Genomic DNA, 21,540 nt, shown 5'->3' with positions numbered 1-21,540 from the left:
AAATGTAGTAAAAAAAAAACCTGATACTACGTCTTCCTTGTACAGTATGGCCTAGATTAAAAAAGTAACTTCAGGAATTGTGAAATTGGTAGATTTTGGTGGATAGGAAAACAACCCCCAAAGGCTTATCATAATGCTCCTGAAAATCTGTTGCAATAGTGGTTTGCTCTGCAGCATTAGGGATGAGAGGCTGGGGCTGCTTTTCAAAGAACAAGAGCCACAAATTGTAAGCATGTGGAATTAGTTGTGTCTGGTTTTAGATGTAAGCCTATAAGTGGTTGTTATCCAAGCTAACATTTTTCAACATTCAGACTCTAAACAATCATGTTTAAATACAGGGAATTCTTGCTCTCAAAGAACATAGGATCTCCCTATTTACTTGCTGCATTTTACCCTCATGGAAAGGTACACAGATGGAATATGGAACACATGCGTCTTGAGATAATCTCTACTCTTAACAGCCAGATGTTGTTTGAACAAGTTATCTTATTTAGGCATGTTCAGGAGCCCACATGACCAGAAAAAATATTGAATATTAGCAAGTGCAATAGCTGTTTATTTAAAAGACACCTGAAGATTAAGATGAAAATAATAGACATTCTTTTTCATGTTCAGCGCAGGCTATTATTGGACAGAAAATCCCGAAACGTATGAGGATAGCTTCTACAAGAGGAGCTTAGATAATGAAAACTATGTCTTCACAGCTCCATTCTTCAATAGTAAGTTGCTGAACATGCAGTGGGATGGTTTATTGATAATGCTCAGTAAAAGACTGGCTCACTTGAAAGGATTTAAAGTAATGCACAGTCCAGCTTTTTGTAAAGCATGAGGTGGATGAAAAAGGTGGATGCCAAGGAAATCCCACTTACAGAAGAGCTGGAAACAGGAATGCAGTTGGTATGTGTATGCTAGATGGAAATAGGGGAGGGTTGGCAACACAAATGTCAAGCATCAAGATGATATGAAATGACATATGAAAATATGATAGTAATTTTCAAGACTCTGATCCTTTACTGTTTTCTGCTGCAGTAAGAATAAATGCAGTGGCCTATATCCTATCACTTCACTAACCAAAGTTTAAACCACAGTTCCATTCTAAGCAGCCTTCATTTGACTCTGTTTATCCAACAGAAGAACCAACTTAGGCTGGAGAACGACTCCTTGAGGGGTTATTGTTAGAATGAGTAAGTAGTATGCTAGGACATAGCTTGGGTGTAGTCTGGCTTACACACTTGTGGAAATTTAAAGGAATCTGGGACAGGATGGAATTATTGCTTCATGGAAGCAATACATAAAGTAGTTCAAGCTGCTTTCTGGTAAGTCTTACCAATGTTGCAAATAGCCGTGCATCAGGAAATAATGCTAAATGGTTTGTGGCAAGTTTCAATTAGCAGAGTGGAATTGAAATTTGACTTACATAGGCACCAGTGTTAAGGTTTTCTTCAGAAGTTTCTTCTTGGCAAAGACTTATATTCTGACTCACTAGCTGACGTATGTAGAAATGTGTCCAGTCCCAAGACACCAGGGCTAAAAGATATGAGTATTGGTAACCTCAATAGGGAGGAAAGTGATTCATACTGAAAATCATATCTCTACACATGTGAAGCTGTATGAACAGTGTCTGGAAGTCAAAAATGGAAGAATGGCACACCATGAACTCCCATTCTGAAAAAGACCAGAGGAGCTCTAAATCTGGGGACAAAGAACTACTACAAAATCAGCTCTGGTTTTCTGATACTTCTGAAACATTATTAGACCTAGATTTTGATAAGTTTTCACAGCTGTGAGGCATACATTAACAATATAAATAATTTCCCATTAATAATGGAGAAGGAGAAGAAGAGGAAGAGGAAGAGATAGGGACTATTCAGCATTGACTTACTCTTGACCTTAGGCTAGCTATAGCAGTTGAATTGCTTTCCAAGCGTGCACCATGTATTGGCACGTGAACAAAAACCCAGTGTACCAAGATGAGTGACAGTAACCATGCCTGAAACTGTACTACTAACTGCAGTGAAAACATCTTACCCTGGAAAACCCAAGTTTAAGTTCCTTTGTTACAAATATGGGCAGAGAGGTTTAATGTACCACTTCCACTCCAGGACTCTCACAATCATACTCCATTGCTTGACATAAAATGTCCACTTCGTAGGTGAGAATTGGATGCCAGTTTCTTAACACATAAGACCATGCACCGTAAGATTGTTTTATGATAACCTGTTAAACTTTGCCATCTTTCTTCTAATTCTCAGGAAGTAGTGAAGAAGATGGCATTATGGTAAGCAAAGCTGTGAAAATAACTGTCGGTGGAAAACTTCTGAAGCCTGCAGGTAAGAGAGAGCAAGATTGACTTTCTCCCAAGAAATGGGGCTGGTTACTGAACACAGCAGAGTCCCACTGTAATTAAGTCTAGTTGTTCTTGCTTAGCTTTGTTTTATAGCAGCACTCTGCAACATAGTGCACCAACCAATTTATTGCTCTATACCTGCTTGATTCTTGAGTTTTGGGGATCAAAAGGTCTTGAACAGAGCAGAAAAAACAACACAGAGAAATTTTGGTCACTTCTTGCCAGTAGTGACTAGGTGATCTTGCCTTGGGCAGAAGCATCATAACTATGTACCCTTGGCTTGACCACTTAGCAACCATTTTGAGATTAACCTTGTACTTGGGGCAGCCATTTGGAGTAGCACCCATTACACTTTCCCAAAGGTCAAGAAGTGCCCATAGCCTCAGAAACATCAGGGACTCCTGTTTTACTGCATGCTTTCTCTTTGGTCATGCTAAAGTTTAGGATTCTTTTTTGGGGGAGGCACATTAATTTGGAAAAACATTACATTTTGTAAGCCAGGAACTGTGGGGAGGCACATTAGTTTGCGGTGGGGGGAACTACATTTTGTAGGTCAGAAATTGTGTGAAAAGAATGTATTCTATTATTAAATGCCTGGAAATGTTGTATTTTACATTTTGCTTTCCTTGTGCTTTGTATACTTCCTGTTAGTTGTTGGAGTAAAAATCAACGTAAACAACTGGGTGAAAAACTTCACAAGAACCACAACGAAGAATGAGGTGAGAAACTGACCTGCTCTCTTTTCAGTATTCATGGGAATGTCTGGGTTTCTAAAAGTTGTAGGTTGCAGCCTGCAAATCATTTCATGAATAGTGGCATCTTCCTCTGATGCATAGTGTTTTCTGCTTACAAAAGAGACTTGTCCTCTAAACAGATCTACCATCTGTGGAGTAGATCTGTAGGATCCAGTTGTTTTCCCCTGGAATCCAGGAGTTAATTTCTTGCTGTTAATCTGTAGCTCAGTTGCCAGCTGGAATTATTCATTCAACCATCCATTCAAACACAAATTTGAAGATTTACTCCAACCCTTTATGGAAAAATGACATGAACCAATAGATGCAACAGTTCTGAAAACCAAATGTAAGCAAATTGAGCATATCAAACTTGTCAAGGATTTTTTTTGGACTATGCAGTTTTGTTCACACATAGATTTCTCCAGGAAGAAAAAAAATTACCAAGTAAACATGGTTGATAAGTCTCTATTGCCTGCTCCAGATTTCAACTATTAAATTTATTTTTAACTACATTATGTACTTATTGCTCAGATATGTTAGATCTAAAGTGTTTAGCCAAGCTGCACAAAAGGAAAATTTTAAAATTTTGGAGGATCTGAAGGTGTCAGATTATAATAAATCCTTAATTCCTGATGGACAAATAGTTGTTAACTTTGCAGAACTCTCATCTTTAAGTAATGGGCAAATATCTTGGTTTCAGTATCTAAAGGTTAAAAGTCTGTTACAGTCATGGTTATGTAAAGATGAAATAAGAACCCAATAGATACTGATAGCAAATGGCTGAAAACATTTATAAAACTCTGCATGAAAGACTTTCTAAATCCATTCAGGTACAGATATCATTATTCCCCGAGACAGGTTTTTTTAAATTAAATAATTAGATCTCTCATCAAAGATGTCTGTGAATTTGTGCTTAATGCTATTTTTAAGGGAATTGGTTTGGGAAAAAAAGGCCTTCTATACCTTAGCGTGAGACAATATTTAGAACTATAGCCTGAAACCATCACACACTACTAGAAAGGCTACTCAGTCCCAAGAGACCCAAAAGGCAGGAAAATCAGCCTCATAGTGATAAAAAATCTGTAGAGTGGCAGTGCGGGGGTGGCCACACCTGGTCTCTCAGATAGATGCTGCTAGAACCATGTACAGTTCTCTCCAATGAATTTTACAAGTAACCAGAAGCTTCGGGGACAGGAGAGACATTCAGATCAGCTCATATCCTGGGCAGTGTATTTTTATCCCTTGTTTGCCCCCTTTCTGTCCTCACTGTTTCCTCAGTTTAAATTGCCACCTTGGCTGATCTCTTCTGAGAGAGGGAACAATGGGAAAGTTGAATAAGCTTGACTCGCAATAGCTAGTAATTGTGTGGGTGGGTGGAGAGAGGTTAACATGGAAAACTGAATAAGTGAGGAGAAGAGATTAAAACTCCATCCTCTGCATCATGACACAAATCCTACAGATGCCATGGCTATTTTTTTCACTCTTTACACACCGTTCACAGGTTTCCAAATATGTCTGTTTTTAGTTTTCAAATCTAAGTCATGACTCCTCCTCCACCCACTCTCCTTTTAGCTAGAAATAGAGAATTCACTTCTTACCTCTCCACAGCTCAGCTGATCTGTCAGCTTGGGTCAGGTCTGTGCCCCTGATTGTTGCCTGGACAGCAGCCTCCTTTATCTCTCACTCGGCCGTTCATAGTAGGAACAGACACCAGGGGTCACTATCCACTCACCATAAGCCGCGGGGTCACCTCTTTAAAAGCCACGGGGGTCCTGGACGCTCCCCACATCTCCGGCGCTCACTGCGCGGCTGCCAGGGATTTACCTCTCTCCCGCCTCCTGGCTGCGCGGCAAATTAGCTCCGCTAAAAAGAGCAACTTTTTAAAAAAACCCGTGGGTGCCGCGGGTTTGCCAGGGGAACCTACGGCTGTTTGCTTGTAGCGGCTGATCTCGCTGGCCAGGGCAGCGCGCAGCTCACGGCCATAATCAGGGAACAGGGAGCACCATCTTGTTAAGTGGGGGGTGTCCCCGTCCTAAAAGTGCGCCAGAGGTGATGACGTCAGACACGGTGTCGACACCCAGTCGATCAGTCACGTCTTCACGTCTCAACTTTGTTCCAAAGCCCATGCCGAAAGCAAATGGAAAATGTCGGGCGCTTCGAGCGAATGAGGGAAATTACAAGAGGCGCATGCGTCGCGAGCTGGCTTCGTAAACACTGCTGATGACGTGGTCTCCACAGAAAAGCTTGCCGGCCAACGATTTACTGCTGGACGTCAGCATGTGCCGACTGATCTTCCAATGAGAGGGCTGTTGGCGCCTCTTGATGATCGTTCGCCGTGACTCACGCTTCGTCGCGAACCGTATCATAAACAACCTCTTCCCAGCCAATCACACTGGAGACCCGCCCTCGGCTGGCCGCCACTTTCACGTAACTCATGACGCACACGTTCGACGGCCAATCGGAGCGCTCCATTCCCCTCATTGCAACGGAACTCCCGCTCTTTGCTGCCCGCGTTATTTCAAGAATTGCAAACGTGTGGGGAACAAATGTCTCCGTGGTCAGAAGCCACGGAGGCTTTTCATTGCGGGGTCGCAGCGGCGTTGCAGTTTAGTGAGGTAAGTGGGTAGTGGCCCCAGGTGAGCTGCCCTGGAGAAGTGTATAGGTGGCAACCCAGGACTACCAGGGTCTTCAGGGCATCTTGGGCTCCAGGAATATTGTTCTTACAGCCCCACCCCCCAGTGGCCTGGATATATAATATTTCCATCCTCAGAGGTGATTGTTGGAAAACTATCTTTCCCATCTTACAAAACTCTCTTTGATGTTTCAGTAAATGGTTTTATGCTGAAAATGGACATAGCAGATGTTGCTGTATTTTTGTAGTGATAGGCATTTTGCAGTAGCCCCATCTATGAGGTGGGTGTCTCTGTGGCACCACAGCCACAGCCACAGCACCACAGCACTCCCACAGGGGTTTCTCAGCAGTGTGGGGAGGCCTGCAAAGAGAAAAGGTCTTTCCATTACCTAGCAACCTCTATTGGGCTTTTCAGACTTAAGTGATCACTTTTGGTGGCTTAAGTCTGAATTTTTCGCTCCTGGCATACAACAGCAATCACCCCGGAGGGAGCTGACTTTCAGCCCTTCCCCCAGCCCTTCCCCCAGACCATCCCCGCTGTGCAAGAATGGCCACACACCAGCGGGATCGCCCCTCTCCTGGTTAAGTGCCCTGGAAAGGGTGAGTCCGCTGATCCCTCTCCCTGGATGGGGCTGCAAATCTGTGAGAATATGGAGATTGAGGAATATCAAGGTTTTTTTAAACTTTGAAATGTGGAATTTTGACAAGGAATTTTCTGCCAAAACACTTCCTTCATATATTCTTGCTATTTAACCTTCATGAACTAGATGTATTAGTTCACCAAGCATTTTGCATGTCTTTCTCCTTTTCCTAAGGAGAGATTTCATATGCTTTTGTTTTCCAGTGCAAAGGGGAACTGTGCGGATGTGAAATGAACAGTATGGTAAGAAAGTTCTTTAGAAGGACTCCTTTGTGGTCTTGGAAGCTGCGTTTGTGGGTGTTTCTTTTTAAGCCAGTGATTCTTCTGTTCTGACATTGGGCCAAACACTTAGCTGGCACCTGGAATCATACAAGGTTCTTGCAAGAATTTCAGTGAGGTAATATCTCTGAAGTACTCTGAATAATTTCTTTTGAATCAAAGCCACCACACATAGTGTGTATCTTAGAAGATAGCCTGGTGGTACTCTTCACTTTTCCCATCTCTAACACCTTCCTGCACAATTTGAGGAGGAGATTAGCAAATGACAGTTTGAATCTAGGATGATGGTGCCTTCTCATAAGAGACTAGTAATCTGGCCACATGATCTTTATCACCCGTTGCAGAGTTCGTAAAATCGCAACAGTTACATGGACTGCATGCCAGAACTCTTCAGGTCTATTTGGGGCATCTGAGACATTCTAACCTCTCTGTAATAGCTGCATGTATCTGACTGTAAGAATAATCCCTTCCCATTTTTTTACTTCTTTTTGGTAGCATGTTGACTGTGTTATTCTTGATGATGGAGGGTTTCTTTTGATGTCAAATCGGGATGAATATTTACAGGAGGTAAGTGCATGATTTCAGTGTAATGTAGATTGATTAGCTTGCATAACCTCTTTAGATCAAGAATGCTTTAAAAACAGAAAACCATAGCTGATAAGATTGTTTAAGATTTCAGATTTCCATAATTAACAGTTTCACGATGTATTATTTAGGGATGAACACATACAAACCCACTACATCTGCTAGGGGATACCACTGAATATGATGTGAAGAAATACCCTCCACTCAAGAGTTTGCCCTAATATTTCACTGTTACTACACTCTGTCTGTATATTGGAACCCAGCTACAAACTGAGACCAGACAGGAAGGAAACTCCAAGCACAGGATACTAGACTGCTTACATATGTTAATAGTTCTTGCCAATGTAAGACATGGTTTACCATCTTATATCTTGCAAGAATGTCACATCTAAAAGGACTGAGACTTATATAGCAAACCCTTCCTCCTTTTTTATTATTATTGAGCAGAGCTGCAGGTTGGAGTCCTGTTCCCTTTTGTCCAGTTGAACAACACTGTGAACATTTTCTTTCCTCAGTTACAACTGAACTGCAGATACTTTTGGATAAGGAAGCTATTGAGGAGTGTCATAACCCTGATTCCCCTTATGGGTTTTATTGCCACTTTTTCTTAGTAGATAAGAAAGACAGAGATCATAGGCCAATTTTAAATTTACAAGGTTTAAACCAGTTTTTGTGGGTTTAAGATTTTTGAGTGATTTCTTTAGTGTCTGTTCTGCAACCTAAAAAAAGGTTTATGGTTTGTGGTTCTTGATTTGCAAGATACCTATTTCCATCTATTCACTGTTACTACACTCTGTCTGTATATTGGAACCCAGCTACTGAGCCCTTCGGGGGAGGGCGGTTTATAAATATAAATAATAATAATAATAATAATAATAATAATAATAATAATAATAATAATAATAATAATAATAATAATATTCATACATAAGGACCATCATAAATCTCTTGCTTTCATTATGCTAGTATATGTCATTAAAATAAATTAAAAAAAAAACATATACATCTATAGTTCTATATACCTAATAGCCAAGTGTGGGCAAGTCTTCAGATATTTAAATCTGGATCAGGGCCACCCTCACAGTAGACTGGTCACCTGAATAAAACCCATTAAAATGGGAAAAAATATAATCTATTCAGTTTGTTTTTAATCCTCTTTTTCTGATTTAGATTGGAAAATTCTTTGGCGAGATTGACCCTGGCCTCATGCGGAATCTCATCAATATGTCCTTGTATGCCTTTAACAAGTCTTATGACTATCAGTCAGTGTGTGACCCAGAAGACGAACCTAAGCAAGGTGCTGGTCTCTGCTCTGCATATGTGGTTAGTATCTTCTTGCCCATCCCCACCAGTGTTAAACTTGGACTGTGTTTTGAAATTCTTGTAACGCTGCATTAATTTCCTTCTGTTTTCCAGCCTACAATTGCCGATATTTTACAGCTAGGATGGTGGGCCTCTGCAGCTGCTTGGTAAGTTGAACTTTTCCAGGTAAGTTTTGTAGCTCTTTTAAAGAATGTGGGCCCACTCCACATAGGCCAGAGAAGTGGCCTCCCAATGGCATATATGAGCTCTGCAGGGATGGAGAGGCACGCCCCCGCTGCCCTTTGATCCCCAGGTCAAAGGGGGTCAAAGGGCAGTGTGGGCATGCCTCTCCATCTCTGTGGAGCTCCGCAGGGAGAGAAGTTCAGTGTGGGGGAAAATGGAGGGGCTGAAAAGCGGTGCCTCCAACCCTGTGTCGTTTGCATGGCAGTTGCAGGGAAATACTGTTTTCTAGCGAGTTTCAGGAGGAAAGCACGGTGCTGCCTTGATGCAGAGGCAGCAGCCATGCGACAGCACTCCAGAACAGTGTTTTTACCATTCCAGGGATGCTGTTATTGGCCTATGCAGAGTGGGCCGTGGTCTTGGTCAGCCCCCATAAGTATGTGAATTTTTTTCACTAAGGCTGCAGTGTTCTAACTGTTCAAACATAGTAATCAATCAGATAGACTTCTGTCTATCTGCTGCTTAGATCTTTATGTTTTTCTATTATACTTTTAATTGCAAAAATACAAAGAAAAATCACCACCCTATCTACAGGATGTTGCTGAAATTATGTTTGTAATACTCCTGGCCGCTCTAAATTGAATAGCCCATGCTAGTCTCAAAAATTCAACCGGATTGAACAGGTTAGTACTTGGATGGGAGACCACCGAGAAAGTCCAGGGTTGCAATGCTGAAGCAGGGGTTGCCATATGTCAGCTGAGACTCAGCAGCCTTTTCCACCGATATCCCCGGCTATATGGAGCAAACAGGGGAATTAAGATCTTTCTTTCTTCAGTTAAAGTGAAACTGTGCTTTGGATAGTCATTTTGGGAAGAAATGCATGTATTTCACAAATCAGTATTTATATTCATGCAAGCAATTGGTTTTTCAAACCCTATGATCTAGTCTCATAGTGCCTCATATGAAAATACTGTCCTGAAATGTATTTTGTAATGTGAGGATCTGAAGGATGCAAGAGCCATTAGAGAAATTTATCAGATAAGACTTGGAAAAATACTAAATTAGGATCAGTGCAGAGAAAGCAAGAGGCTACAGTACAGCAGGGATTATTAGAATTTTCCCCATTGCTCCATTGTTGGCTTGTGGATTATTCTGACCCACATTCTGCTCTGCTTTCCCTCCTTTGCAGATTGTAAGTTCCATCTGTTACTTCCTATCTTTTGTTCAGTAGCCCTGAACTTATACTCTTCTTTGAAAATCACTGCAAGACTAACAAATCTGAAAAAGCCTTTTGGGGGAAATGCATAGGGAATTTTATCTGAGTATTAAAATATATTTTCACTTATTTTGTACCATCACCCTTAGTCTTATTTTTTATCTGCTGTGACTGGCACAGTCCTTTTATTTCTTCTAGCCATTACCACAACATCCAGGCAGCAATTTAGGATCTCCAGTGCATTACCAGGAGAACTGGATCTGGATAAGGATGTATATAGCTTACTTCTGTTTTATTAGGGAAATAAACAACTATGGCTTCTGCAGTCTATCATAATCTAACCATGGAGGCAAATAAATGGGCAGGATTTTAGTAACTGACAAAATCTTTTGTTATACATTGGCCACTTTAAAAAATAATATTGTATTTAGGATTGAAAAGATGTTGAGGCATGCTAGCAGAAAGTAGAGATTTGTGTTGGCAGGCATGGGAAAGGACTTCTCACATGCTGAATACTTTCCAACAGCTCAGCCTCTTCACGCAAATGCCCTTTGCACTATTCACAAAAGGAGCAGAATAGTAAAGCAAGTCCAACACATTCTGGAGAAGATATGGAATTATGGTGTGGCCTTTGAAGTTGTTGGGTTTTTTTGTCATCAAGTCACAGCTGACTTTCGGCTGCCCTGTAGGATTTTCAATACAAGAGGCATTTGGAGGTGGCTTGCCATTGCCTGCCTCCTTGTCTGATATTCCTTGGTGGTTTCCCTTCCAAATACTGGCCAGGGCTGATCCTGCTTAGCTTCTGAGATCTGATAAGATTGGGTTTGCCAGGGCTATCCAGTTCAGGGCATGGGCAGCATTCATGAAAATGTTAGCTACAACTAATATAATTAAAGAGTGGTTGGGACAAAAAGTCTAACAATGCAAAGCATATATGTAACCCACACAAAGACTGCACTGCTTCATCCAAGATTACACCTGCTGCTATGCCTGCCAGTGCCAGGTATTTAATTTAACACACAGTGTGACCCCGCAGTAGATCTATTTTTCTCTTGGTAGCTATATACATGCTGCAGCTATAGCCAGAGCACCTTTATTGCTGCCTCTAAATACTCTATGCCCATGGTGGCGAACCTATGGCACTCCAGATGTTCATGGACTACAATTGGCCATGCTGGCAGGGGCTGATGGGAATTTTGGTCCGTGAACATCTGGAGTGCCATAGGTTCACCACCACTGCCCTATGCCTTCAGTGGCACTCAGTGGTGGGAGCTGGGGTACTTTATTCAACTGGTTGTGGTGGGTTTTCCGGGATGTGTGGCCGTGGTCTGGTGGATCTTGTTCCTAACGTTTCGCCTGCATCTGTGGCTGGCATCTTCAGAGGTGTATCACAGAGGGAAGTCTGTTACACACTGTGTCCAGTGAGAATGGGAAGTACTTTATTCAACCCACAACAGGAGCTTCTACTGGAGTTATGAAGTTGAATGGAATATAAGCTTTTTTTCTGTTGCTCTGGTGGCCATAGCTGATCTGCCACTGTTACTTCCCTGTGCAATATTGTTGTTTTGTTTTGTGAATGCAGGTCTATCTTGCAGCAGCTCTTTTTGGGCTTGACATTTCCACGTTTCCTTGGTGCAGGTAAGTAATGAATTTAGTGTATTACGGCAAAAGAGCCCCACCAAGAGAAGCCATCTTTCTTTTGCATTTTCCAGCTCTAAAAGCATTTTCTTTCTTTCAGCGGAAGTCGAGGAGGACGAGTACAGTGCCGCTCAATCAAAACAGAGCTGTATAACAGTCCAAACTCAGTACTTTTTTGAAAATGATGATAAATCATTTAGTGGCATCCTAGACTGCATAAACTGTTCTAGGTAGGGTTTATTTTTCTTTGAGCTGTAAAAGTATTGTTGCAGAATTTTGTTTACTGACTTTATTGTGAGCAGCATAGAGACCTTTGTATAAGGTGGGATAAAATTCATGAATAATATTAATACACAAACACATATATATATACACACAGTATATACTATGCTTTTTCTTAGTAGTGTTTTGAGTGTTATTAGGAATGTAACTAATTAATGGGAAATTATTCTGTCACTCATGTATTTTGGGGAAATATATATGTTTATTTATTTAAAATATATATACCTCAGAGTCGCTAAGGAGATGAAGACAGTGGCAAACCACTTCTGTTAGTCTCTTACCTGGAAACCCCTATGAGGGGTCATCATAAGACAGCTGCAACCTGACAGCACTTTATACACACACACACACACACACACATATTTACCACTGCTCCAGAAAAGCTGTTTGAAGCAGGTTTCAAAGCAAAACATGGTAAAAAACCTTGAAATATAAATGCATATGTGTACAGTATAGGATATGCTGTTTTGATTCATAAAAGACTTCTGAAGTTTGCAGATCAGATAATATTTGCATAACGGTATTGCTTGCATTAATATTATTGCAGTTTTTACAGAGGGGGGAATTAGTTCAAGGAACATAAATTGCTGTTGTTTCCTGTTTGGTTTGGGTGATAACACAGGCTTCACATTTTGCCTTAGAATATCCACTGGTTAGCAAGGGGGAATAATTTCTAGTGTGAATTCATTAATTTCTTCTGACAAAATGGGTTCTATTTCATTAACGCTGATACTGGAATAAGATTTTGTTAGACTGAGTAGTACAAGATTCATATTTAGTTTTGCTGCAACAGATTAATGCAGCTGCTACTCTGGACATATCATAGAGCTGGTGTGAAAGTTACAATTAGTGATAAGAAGAAGAGGAAGAGTTTGGATTTATATCCCCCCTTTCTCTCCTGCAGGAGACTCAAAGGGGCTTACAATCTCCTTGCCTTTCCCCCCTCACAACAAACACCCTGTGAGGTAGGTGGGGCTGAGAGAGCTCTGAGAAGCTGTGACTAGCCCAAGGTCACCCAGCTGGCGTGTGTGGGAGTGTACAGGCTAATCTGAATTCCCCAGATAAGCCTCCACAGCTCAGGCGGCAGAGCTGGGAATCAAACCCAGTTCCTCCAGATTAGATATACGAGCTCTTAACCTCCTACGCCACTGCTGCTCCTACCATAGAATAATGTTAATAATAAAGAGTACCATAGAATAATGTTATATTCAACATTAGGTAGACTGTAAGTCACAAATTAACTCAATACATATATATTGTGATAAGGAAGAATCCTTGGGCTTCGTTTTGTGGCTGTAGGATCTCATGGACCAGTTCACTTCCCAAAGGAAGATTTCTGTGCAAATCATGCCAATTGATTCAAACACTTGACTTTTAAAGTTGCACTCTGTTGGTGCTTAGAAAATACCCAAAGATGATTACCTGCTTTTTCCTGTTAACGAAGCATGGCCTCTTTATGCTGTTTTGTTTTTGCCCACAGACTATTTCATGCTGAAAAAATTTCCAATACAAACCTAGTATTTATAATCAGTGACAGCAAACAGATGTGCCCTTACTGTGATGCAAAACCACTCATGCAAGCAGAAAAGCCGGGTATCCTTTGAAGCTGGAGATTACTTTGGATTTGGGTTTGCTTGCAAAGGATTAAAATGGAAAGTATTCTGGAGCTTTCTGAGTGTCATCCTCTCAGTCTTTGCATAGTGGACAAATGTCAAACTTGTACCTCTCAAATGACATATTTATTTATTTATTTATTTATTTATACTTTGGGCTTCTAGACCGCCCCATCCCCGAAGGGCTCTGGGTTCTATTTCATTAAGTGTGGAGTAGTTGTTTTCCATGTAATATCAGTGAATCTGGTGTTTGCATCATCAATCACCATGGTTGACCTTGGACCAGTCTCAGACTCTTAAATAAAACCATGGTTGTATAAATTCTTGGGGGAAGGAAGAGGTGGGGCGGGAGCTTCTGCTCAGTCACATAGCATCTATTTTGCACAGGGAAGATTCCAGGTTCAATCCCCAGCATGTTTATTTTTATTTTATTAGATTTCTATACAGCCCCTTCCCTATTGGGCTTGGAGTGGTTCAATGTTGGATTAAAGGGATCAGGCAGTAGGTGAAAGACCTCTCCCTAAAACCCAGGATAGTTGCGGCCAGTTAGGGTAGACAAACAAACAAGTTCTAGGGTTTATGATGATATTCATGTGGGGAGAAGGGCTTTCTCCCACTCGACCTTGGAAAAGGAATAAGTCTCACTAGTTTATTCACAGGAAAGTCAAATCAGGAGCACAAAGTGCAACCCAAGATAGTTAAATTACTCTAACATTACACATAAAACTGAATTGGTGCATACTTAATCTCAATTATGAGAAAAGTATGAAGTCAGAAAATTGAATATCTCTTCCTCAAATCTGAGGAATTTAAATGAGCCTCAAAGAAACTTCCAGATCACCCTGAAAGCTAAAATTTGAATAACACATAGTAGTATATCAATTACTAGAAAGGTCCAAAAGGAAACTTTTAGAAGTTTCTTGTTAAAATGGAAGCAAGATATACCTCAGAATGGTTAAGGTACTTCCAGTCAATCCAGAAAGCACAAAAAGTAAGACATCTGCCTATGAAGGAAGTTTGAAAATGGGTAATGAGAATAGATTATTAACAAATTTCTGTCCAGGTGAAGCACCTCCAATTACCACCAGGTGCTGATGGCTATCCCCATTCCTTTTCTTCTAGGACTTGGCCCTGATTTGAAAACTGAACATGAAGGACAGCAGAAATCAAAAAATGCTGTTCTATTGGAGCAAGCAAGGGCAGATTGCCACGTATTTAGTGTGGATAGCTGGTCTGGCTGTTGTGGAGCCTTTTCACTGTGTAGCAGTTACATGCCCAAATGACAGGATCCCTTCCTTTCCATACCCAAAGATGGATTGGAAGTCTGACCCAGGCCAGCACATAGTTGGTCAGTTGGGCTGGGTTCCAGCGTTGGGCTCTTACATTGGCAGTCCAGATTCTGTGATGCTTTTTGTTTCTTATCCACAGGTTTAGATCATTTATGAAATGTTCAAAAAACAAAATGTATGAATATTTAAGTAAGTATTATAAGCAAGTGTGTCAGTCTATTCTCCATATTCCTTAAGCAAAGTTTAGATGACGGACCTAATCCTTGTGAAATGGTTCAGCAGCCCAGATACAGGAAAGGACCTGATGTCTGCTTTGACAACAATATTGAGGTAAGTTTTGGCCTTCCTCAAGATGGAAGGGAATCCTTCCAATCCATAGGAACTGTTGGGAGTAGTTTGCACCTTTAAGTGCCTGACTGCTGTAACCTCTCTCTCATTGCTCATACTTTTGATTCTGGGCTATAGTCACTCTATTTCAAGTGTTACCATTGATGAACATGAATTTAGCTGCTTTTTCTTAGTTGCCTTTGTCGGTATTCCTGTACTTTCACACAGAATTCCAATATCACTGTTAGGCGGGAGAGTTTGTCTTCTGAAGTTGGAGCACTCTGGGCATGCTGGTGGGAAATCAACCACCTATCTCCCATAGTTCTTATCCATACAGTACTTGGCTAGGATCCTACAGATCTTTCCACTAACAGTGGTGCTTTCTTTCAGCACAGAGATCCTTCCCACACAGGGATGGTACCTTGTGCCAGAAGAGAACGTGACCACTAGTGGAACAGATCCATAAGATCCAACGCTTTGAAAAGTTTACTTTAAAACATGTGGCACCAAGGCCTTTCTTTTTGCCTTGCTGATGCAAGATAGGTCGCGTTCCTCCAGCTTTCTCCAATTCTTGGTTTAAGTGATCAGCTTCCTTTAGGCATGAGAGATACTCCCTTTACTCAAGATTCTGACTAGCCTTTCCACTGTGTTTGTAACATTCACATGTTATATTAGCAAATGTATTTGCATGAAAGTCTGACTGGCAGACTGGTAGAATTACACGCCAACATCCTATCAACATCAGTATGATGAGCTGCCATGAAACTCTTCCAAAACATCTAGCAAAGGTGCAACCATTTAGAGTGCATGGGTATCAACACATCTACACATAGGTGGGCAAGAGAGATAAGGAAGGGGCACATATAAAAATGCACACAAAATGTATGTACATTTAGCAGCCACTCCACTTATCCTTCATTCAACTTAAGTGTCTCCTCCTCCAATGAAAGAGTGGCTGAATGTACCATAACCTGTGAAAGGGGTGAATGCAGACCAAGTTTTCCAATGGCAGAATGGAACTTTCCTGCTTCCCCTCTGCCAGGGAGAATTGGAGGAAATTGTCAATTTAGTCTGTATCAAATCTATTATAGTATAAATGTGAAACCAGTATAGTGATAAGAAAGCTCACACAATTAAGAGTTTCCATACAATGAGATCTTATGTGATGCCATAATTTCTGCATAAGCTGAGGTTTCTAAAAATATGGCATGTGTACTCACTGTTCTTCTGGTAGTATTCTAAGCAAGGGGATTGTGGGCAAGTAGTCCAGGGGCCTCATGTAGATAGGGTTTATCCACTGGGATCTTTCTGTGGACAGGACAATTTCTACCTGGGGAGAGTGACTTTCTTTCTTTCCTTCCTCCTCCTGCACTTTGTGATACCAGGCAAGCCTATAGTCAGACCTGGTATGTGTGTGTGGGGGTGGGGGGAGGGGGAGGCTTTCAGCTGGGATCAGCTACAATGCCCTACCAATCATAATCTTGATATCATGTACAGCCCAGCCTGATGGAGCAGAGCTAAGATAAGATAGGTGCCAATATTAATTCAACGGTTTGATATCAAGAGGGTCTTCCTGACACATGCTATCATTTTCCCCTCCCAAATTAAGAATGCCAAACTTCAGACAATGACCCTCGTAAGGGCACAGCTACTCAAATCTTGTTCACAACAGTCCACCTTCGAAATTGCACACCTGGCAATCTTGCAAATGTCCACACATTTGTTTCCACACAACAGTTCAAGCTCTTCAAGATCTGGAATGCCTCTGTTTTAATTTCATCAATACTGCTCAAAACTCATCAAGTTTTGGCCTTTCCCAGGTTTAATTTCATCAAATCATTTCCAAAGCATTGTCCATGCCTGGGAACAGAACTTTGCATTGTCCCAGGATGATTGTCCTTCTTATCATTGTCAGAGGATCAATTTTTCGTATAACTAGACCCCCAAAATCCATGGCTGTTTGTACTTGGATCTCCTCTTTACACCCGGCATCATTTCCCTGTGAGAAGTGCTGGCCATTTCTCTCTCACTCTCCTGAGACCCCTTCACTTCTGGAATGATAAAAATCACCCTCCCAATACCATCATCTATTCCCACTGTTACTCCTCTCTTTTTTAAACTAGGCTTCTTAAATTCTGTGCTTGGCAGTGTGTTTTTATTCTTTTTGATCATTTAATAAAGTTGCATCCTTCTTCTCTTCAATTCTGGTTTTGATTGGATTTCTCAGGGGACAGAGCTCTGTATACCTTGTGAAGATCCCCTGCCCACCTCTCACATTGCCGGTCTGTTTCCAGTTAATTCCCCCAACTAACTAAAGGAACAGATCAGATCAACTCAGGCAACATTTGGGCTGCTACACAGGATGGTGGAATTCAAGAAAGTCATGAACTGTGAGAGCAAGCCACTCTATCTGCAGGAAAGCTCTGGTGGATCCAAGCCACTGGGAATACATGGGTGTTCTGCCTGCAGCTTCCTGCACTTCTTATTTTGACCCAGATCAGAGGAGGTTTTTCTTGGGTTCTTCTCCCTAGGAGCCTTATTGATTAAACAGCAGCCATTTACTCTTGTTAGTATTGGAGATGCTTTCATGCCCAACAGAAATGTTAACAGTGCAAGCACAAATAACTTGCATTTCTTCTTCCCATGCTTCTTGAGTTGATCTGAGCTTTTCCCCAATGCAGGGGACAGAATAAATAGCTTTCCACAGTGGAAATGTACACCCTTGTCCACTGAACAAGGGCTGGTTTTGTTTATTTTTGAGGAGAAAAGTTTCCTTGTACCTACTTTTGAGAATCCTTGCTCACTGTTGAACTTGAAACAAACTGCAGACACATTTAAGTGCCAAGAAATATATGTGAGTAGATTCAGTTTATTTTAAAAAAACGTGTGCCACATAGAGTACATTGGAGCATTAAATTTAGGAGTTAAGAAAAGGAACATTAAATTTAAGAGTTCACATACCTGTAAGACAATTAGGATGCTAGAGACAATTGGCAAAATATCAGGAGAAAAGTCTTGGCCCATCTCCATGACCTGCCAACATAAATCTGGTTGTGTGTGAAAGTACAACGAGTCTTGCTCACTGGCTTGGTGTGCTCTTCAGTGTGTTAATTGTGTGTTTCTGTAACTGTAACAGAGTAGTATTTTGGTTAAGTTTACTTTGCAGTGGCCACTGTGAAACTCTTTGCTCTTGGTTGAATGCTCTCACATTAACTCTGCTAACAGCCAGCAAATTGCATGAGATCTCATCTTTGTATGTGTTTCTTTCTGTGTTTTCTTTCCTTTCCTTTCCTTGCTACTTTGCCTGTTACTAATAGGATCAGCCTATATGCACAACGAGTCGTGCCTCTGCCATGACGTCTGCTCCTCTCTTCATTTTTCTGCAACTTTTCATGTGGTGTGGATGGTCAGTTCCTTTCTCTTATTTTGTGTTTTTTCCTCAAAGTTTAGCACTCATAGAAAACAATATTAAGTGGATTCTCAGGGAATGTGGAGAATGTGAAAAAAACTGCTGTATTATTTTATTGAGAAAAGGAGAAATAGTATTGGGCCCATCAAGGTGGTATTTTCCCCTTCAGAGAGATTTGGGAATGGGCCTTGAGTTTTCAAGCCTCCTTCCCTGCATGGGAGATTCTTTGCAGGTTTGTTTGGTCATTTCACATTTGCTAATTTGGTCCTTCATTTCTATCTGTGATCACATAGCCAACATGATTTAGTGGTTAGAGTTTTGAACTGGGATCTGGGAGACCTGAGATTTACCTCTCCCCCCCCCCACCATAAAGCCTGCTGATTGATCTTGGGCTTGCCCCCCACTCTCTCTGAGCCTAACCTATTTCACAGGGTTGTTGTGAGGCTACAGTGGAGAAAAGAGAACCATGTATGCTGTCCTTGACTTCTTTAGTAGAAATTTATGTGTCTTACTTCTAACCTCTTCCAGAGACTTATCTGTAAAGGGGATTAACATCAGAGCAAGTAAATTGGCTTTCATGCATAGAGGCTTAATAGTGTGAATGCCTACTGGATAGGTCCTATCCCATGGTAAATATCTGGCTCTCCAGTTTTACTTTGTAAGTTAGTGCTACTTTTAATGGATGGGAGAAATCATACCTAGAATCATGGATGTGTGTCCATCTGAATTACTTATTTCTAAATTCTCAGTTTAGTGAAGTAACAAATAGTTACTGGAGGAAAGTACTGCTTTAAGATTGCACAGATCTCCCTAAGTCCTCACAAGACACGTGTTTGGCAAACACACACATTGGCATAACTGGCTGTTCATCCTTGAACAAGGTCTTCAGTCTGATTTACTTATAGTGCTGTACAGTAGATTACTGTTTGGCTATTGTGGGTTTTCCATGCAGTGTGGCCTGGTAGTTTTTGTTGTGCCACAGAGAGAAATGCTTCTTTTATGCCTCTGAAGATGCCAGCCTTAGATGCAGGTGAAACATTAGGATCAAAAGCTACCAGTTCATGGACACATAGCCCAGAAAACCTACAACATTCAGTTGATTCCAGCCATGAAAGCATTCAACAATAGATTAGTATTTCTTGGAGCATTCAAGGTCCATATGAAAAAGTTCACTCTCCTTTTCATATTCTTAGTGCCTTCAGAGACTGAACTGCAGCAGTGTGAAGCAAAGCAGAACTCACCTTTAAAGCAGTTTTAAACAAGTTAATTCATGCACTTTCCTGAAAATAATTTGAATACCTTGATGAAGGAACAAATGTGCGTCCTTACAGATAGATCAGTTCATTTGTGAATGTTTCTAATACCGAGTCTACACAATTTTTCTTTGTAAACATTTTGGCAGGGTTGAGGGGGAAGGAGGCAGTATTATAGCATAAGTAAGGTTTATGTACATATGGCATGTACCTGTTCCTCTGCTCCTAGAATGTTGATTGATGTATGCTGCATCCCAGTTCCAAATCCCAGGTGCAGTGGACAACCTAGTCCATGCCATACGTCTACAAAACTAATCATGGACAAGCTAGCCCTCCAGCCAAGCCATTCAAGCAATGGCACCCTAGTGAGGAGACACAGGTGTGTCACAAGGATTAAGCTCACTCCCAGTTGTCAGAAGCAGGAAGTGATTGGCATCTCCTCATGGAAATGCTTTGCCACCAGTTTGACCCAGGAGGAGATAGTGAGTATCTTGCTTGGGTAACACAGTCCCAAAATGGTCCTGTCTTCATGAATAGCTGTAATGTTCAAAGTGCTCTTATCCTAATGGCATGCAAAAAAAAACAACCCCATTATGTCCCTTAGTTCTGCTTGTGGTGTTAGCATGTATATGGCTACCTTAGTGCATGGCAGCTGCAGATAAAAGTCAGTACTGACGGCCTTCAAAACATTACACATGTCTGTGATTTAGTTTCTAACTTCCTCTGTGGAGCTCAAAGCAGCATATGTGGCATTTCTAACAAGACTTGCATCCAACTGCTGGCTAGATTGGACCCCCTTAGCTTTGCTCTATTGAGTGCCTTTAGACTGTGCCCTAGATAGTGTGGCTGCTGCATGCTAAGAGGGTCTTTTATATTGGCAGATTTGATGAGATCTGCTTGGAAATGAGGTATGAATGCCAAGGGTTCTGCAAATTCTTGAGCGTCAGTGCAAGCCTGGTTTTGTGACTGAAACCACTGGCACGCGAGTCAGCTAATGGCATGCTAGCTAAGATGTCATTCTTCCTCCATGCCACCTTGCTTCAGGCAAGCTATGTTGTGATCTGCCAACTTCTGCTTCATAACTACATAATCATGTTTTTCTGCATCTTGACCCTAGGGGAGAAAGGTACTTTTCAGACATGAAAGTAGTGAGGATGCTTTCAGAGTAGCAGCCTGGAGATGCCTGCTTTAAAGTGAGAAAAGCCTCCTAGCTGCTACATGGCTTTGAGAGTTACCAAACCAAAAAAGATTTCCACCTTTCACCGCTCCACTCCTGTGTGATCATATTTACTTTGTTGATGGGGAGCAGAGGCATGGGGAGATGAGGCAGTGAAGGGAAACCAACTTTCAAATAGGTTTTTTTCTCTCTTTCTTTCTGTACTGAAGTTGTCTGGCTTTCCCTCATATTGTATGGCATGTCCACCTGTAATTCACAGTAGTAGGGAGATGCCAACAAACCAACTGAATTAACATGATACTGCAAAATGAACTACTCCGTTTCCTTAATTAGTTTTAGAGCTCCTAATTGAACTGTAATTAGGGATGAGCAAAATGGAGTGCAGGGCAAAATCCAGGAACAATAAAGGAACACAACTGTGGGAATCTGCTCATCCCTATTAAAGAGTGGCTCTGGTTCAGTTTTTATTGCATCCTGCAGGCCACTTAGAAGTAGAAAAAAGAAGCTTTTGTAAAATTAATTACCTACCTAAAATCTCAGTATATATCATTTGTCTTAAAATAACTAATAGTTTAAGGGTCAAAATTTGAACAGAGTATATACAGCACATTAACGCAGTCATTTGCATTACAGAGAA

General features: G+C 41.2%; 1 protein-coding gene across 1 annotated transcript in view; it reads left to right on the top strand.

Annotated features, from left to right (window-relative positions):
- The window catches only part of CACNA2D1 (calcium voltage-gated channel auxiliary subunit alpha2delta 1), a 446,220-nt gene that overhangs the window by 419,323 nt on the left and 5,357 nt on the right, over positions 1-21,540 (top strand). Inside the window, exons 28-38 of the mRNA XM_048501599.1 lie at positions 616-719; positions 2,253-2,330; positions 2,999-3,066; positions 6,558-6,596; positions 7,128-7,199; positions 8,388-8,540; positions 8,634-8,686; positions 11,498-11,553; positions 11,654-11,783; positions 13,316-13,428; positions 14,985-15,067. Of these exons, the coding sequence (XP_048357556.1) occupies positions 616-719; positions 2,253-2,330; positions 2,999-3,066; positions 6,558-6,596; positions 7,128-7,199; positions 8,388-8,540; positions 8,634-8,686; positions 11,498-11,553; positions 11,654-11,783; positions 13,316-13,428; positions 14,985-15,067 (949 nt within the window). The remainder of the gene's footprint in view (positions 1-615; positions 720-2,252; positions 2,331-2,998; positions 3,067-6,557; positions 6,597-7,127; positions 7,200-8,387; positions 8,541-8,633; positions 8,687-11,497; positions 11,554-11,653; positions 11,784-13,315; positions 13,429-14,984; positions 15,068-21,540) is intronic.

The sequence above is a fragment of the Sphaerodactylus townsendi genome, linkage group LG06, assembly GCF_021028975.2.
Source record: "Sphaerodactylus townsendi isolate TG3544 linkage group LG06, MPM_Stown_v2.3, whole genome shotgun sequence".
Taxonomy (NCBI): Eukaryota; Metazoa; Chordata; class Lepidosauria; order Squamata; family Sphaerodactylidae; genus Sphaerodactylus; species Sphaerodactylus townsendi.
The sequence above is the reverse complement of the archived record's forward strand: the minus strand, read 5'-3'. Positions and strand labels throughout refer to the sequence as shown.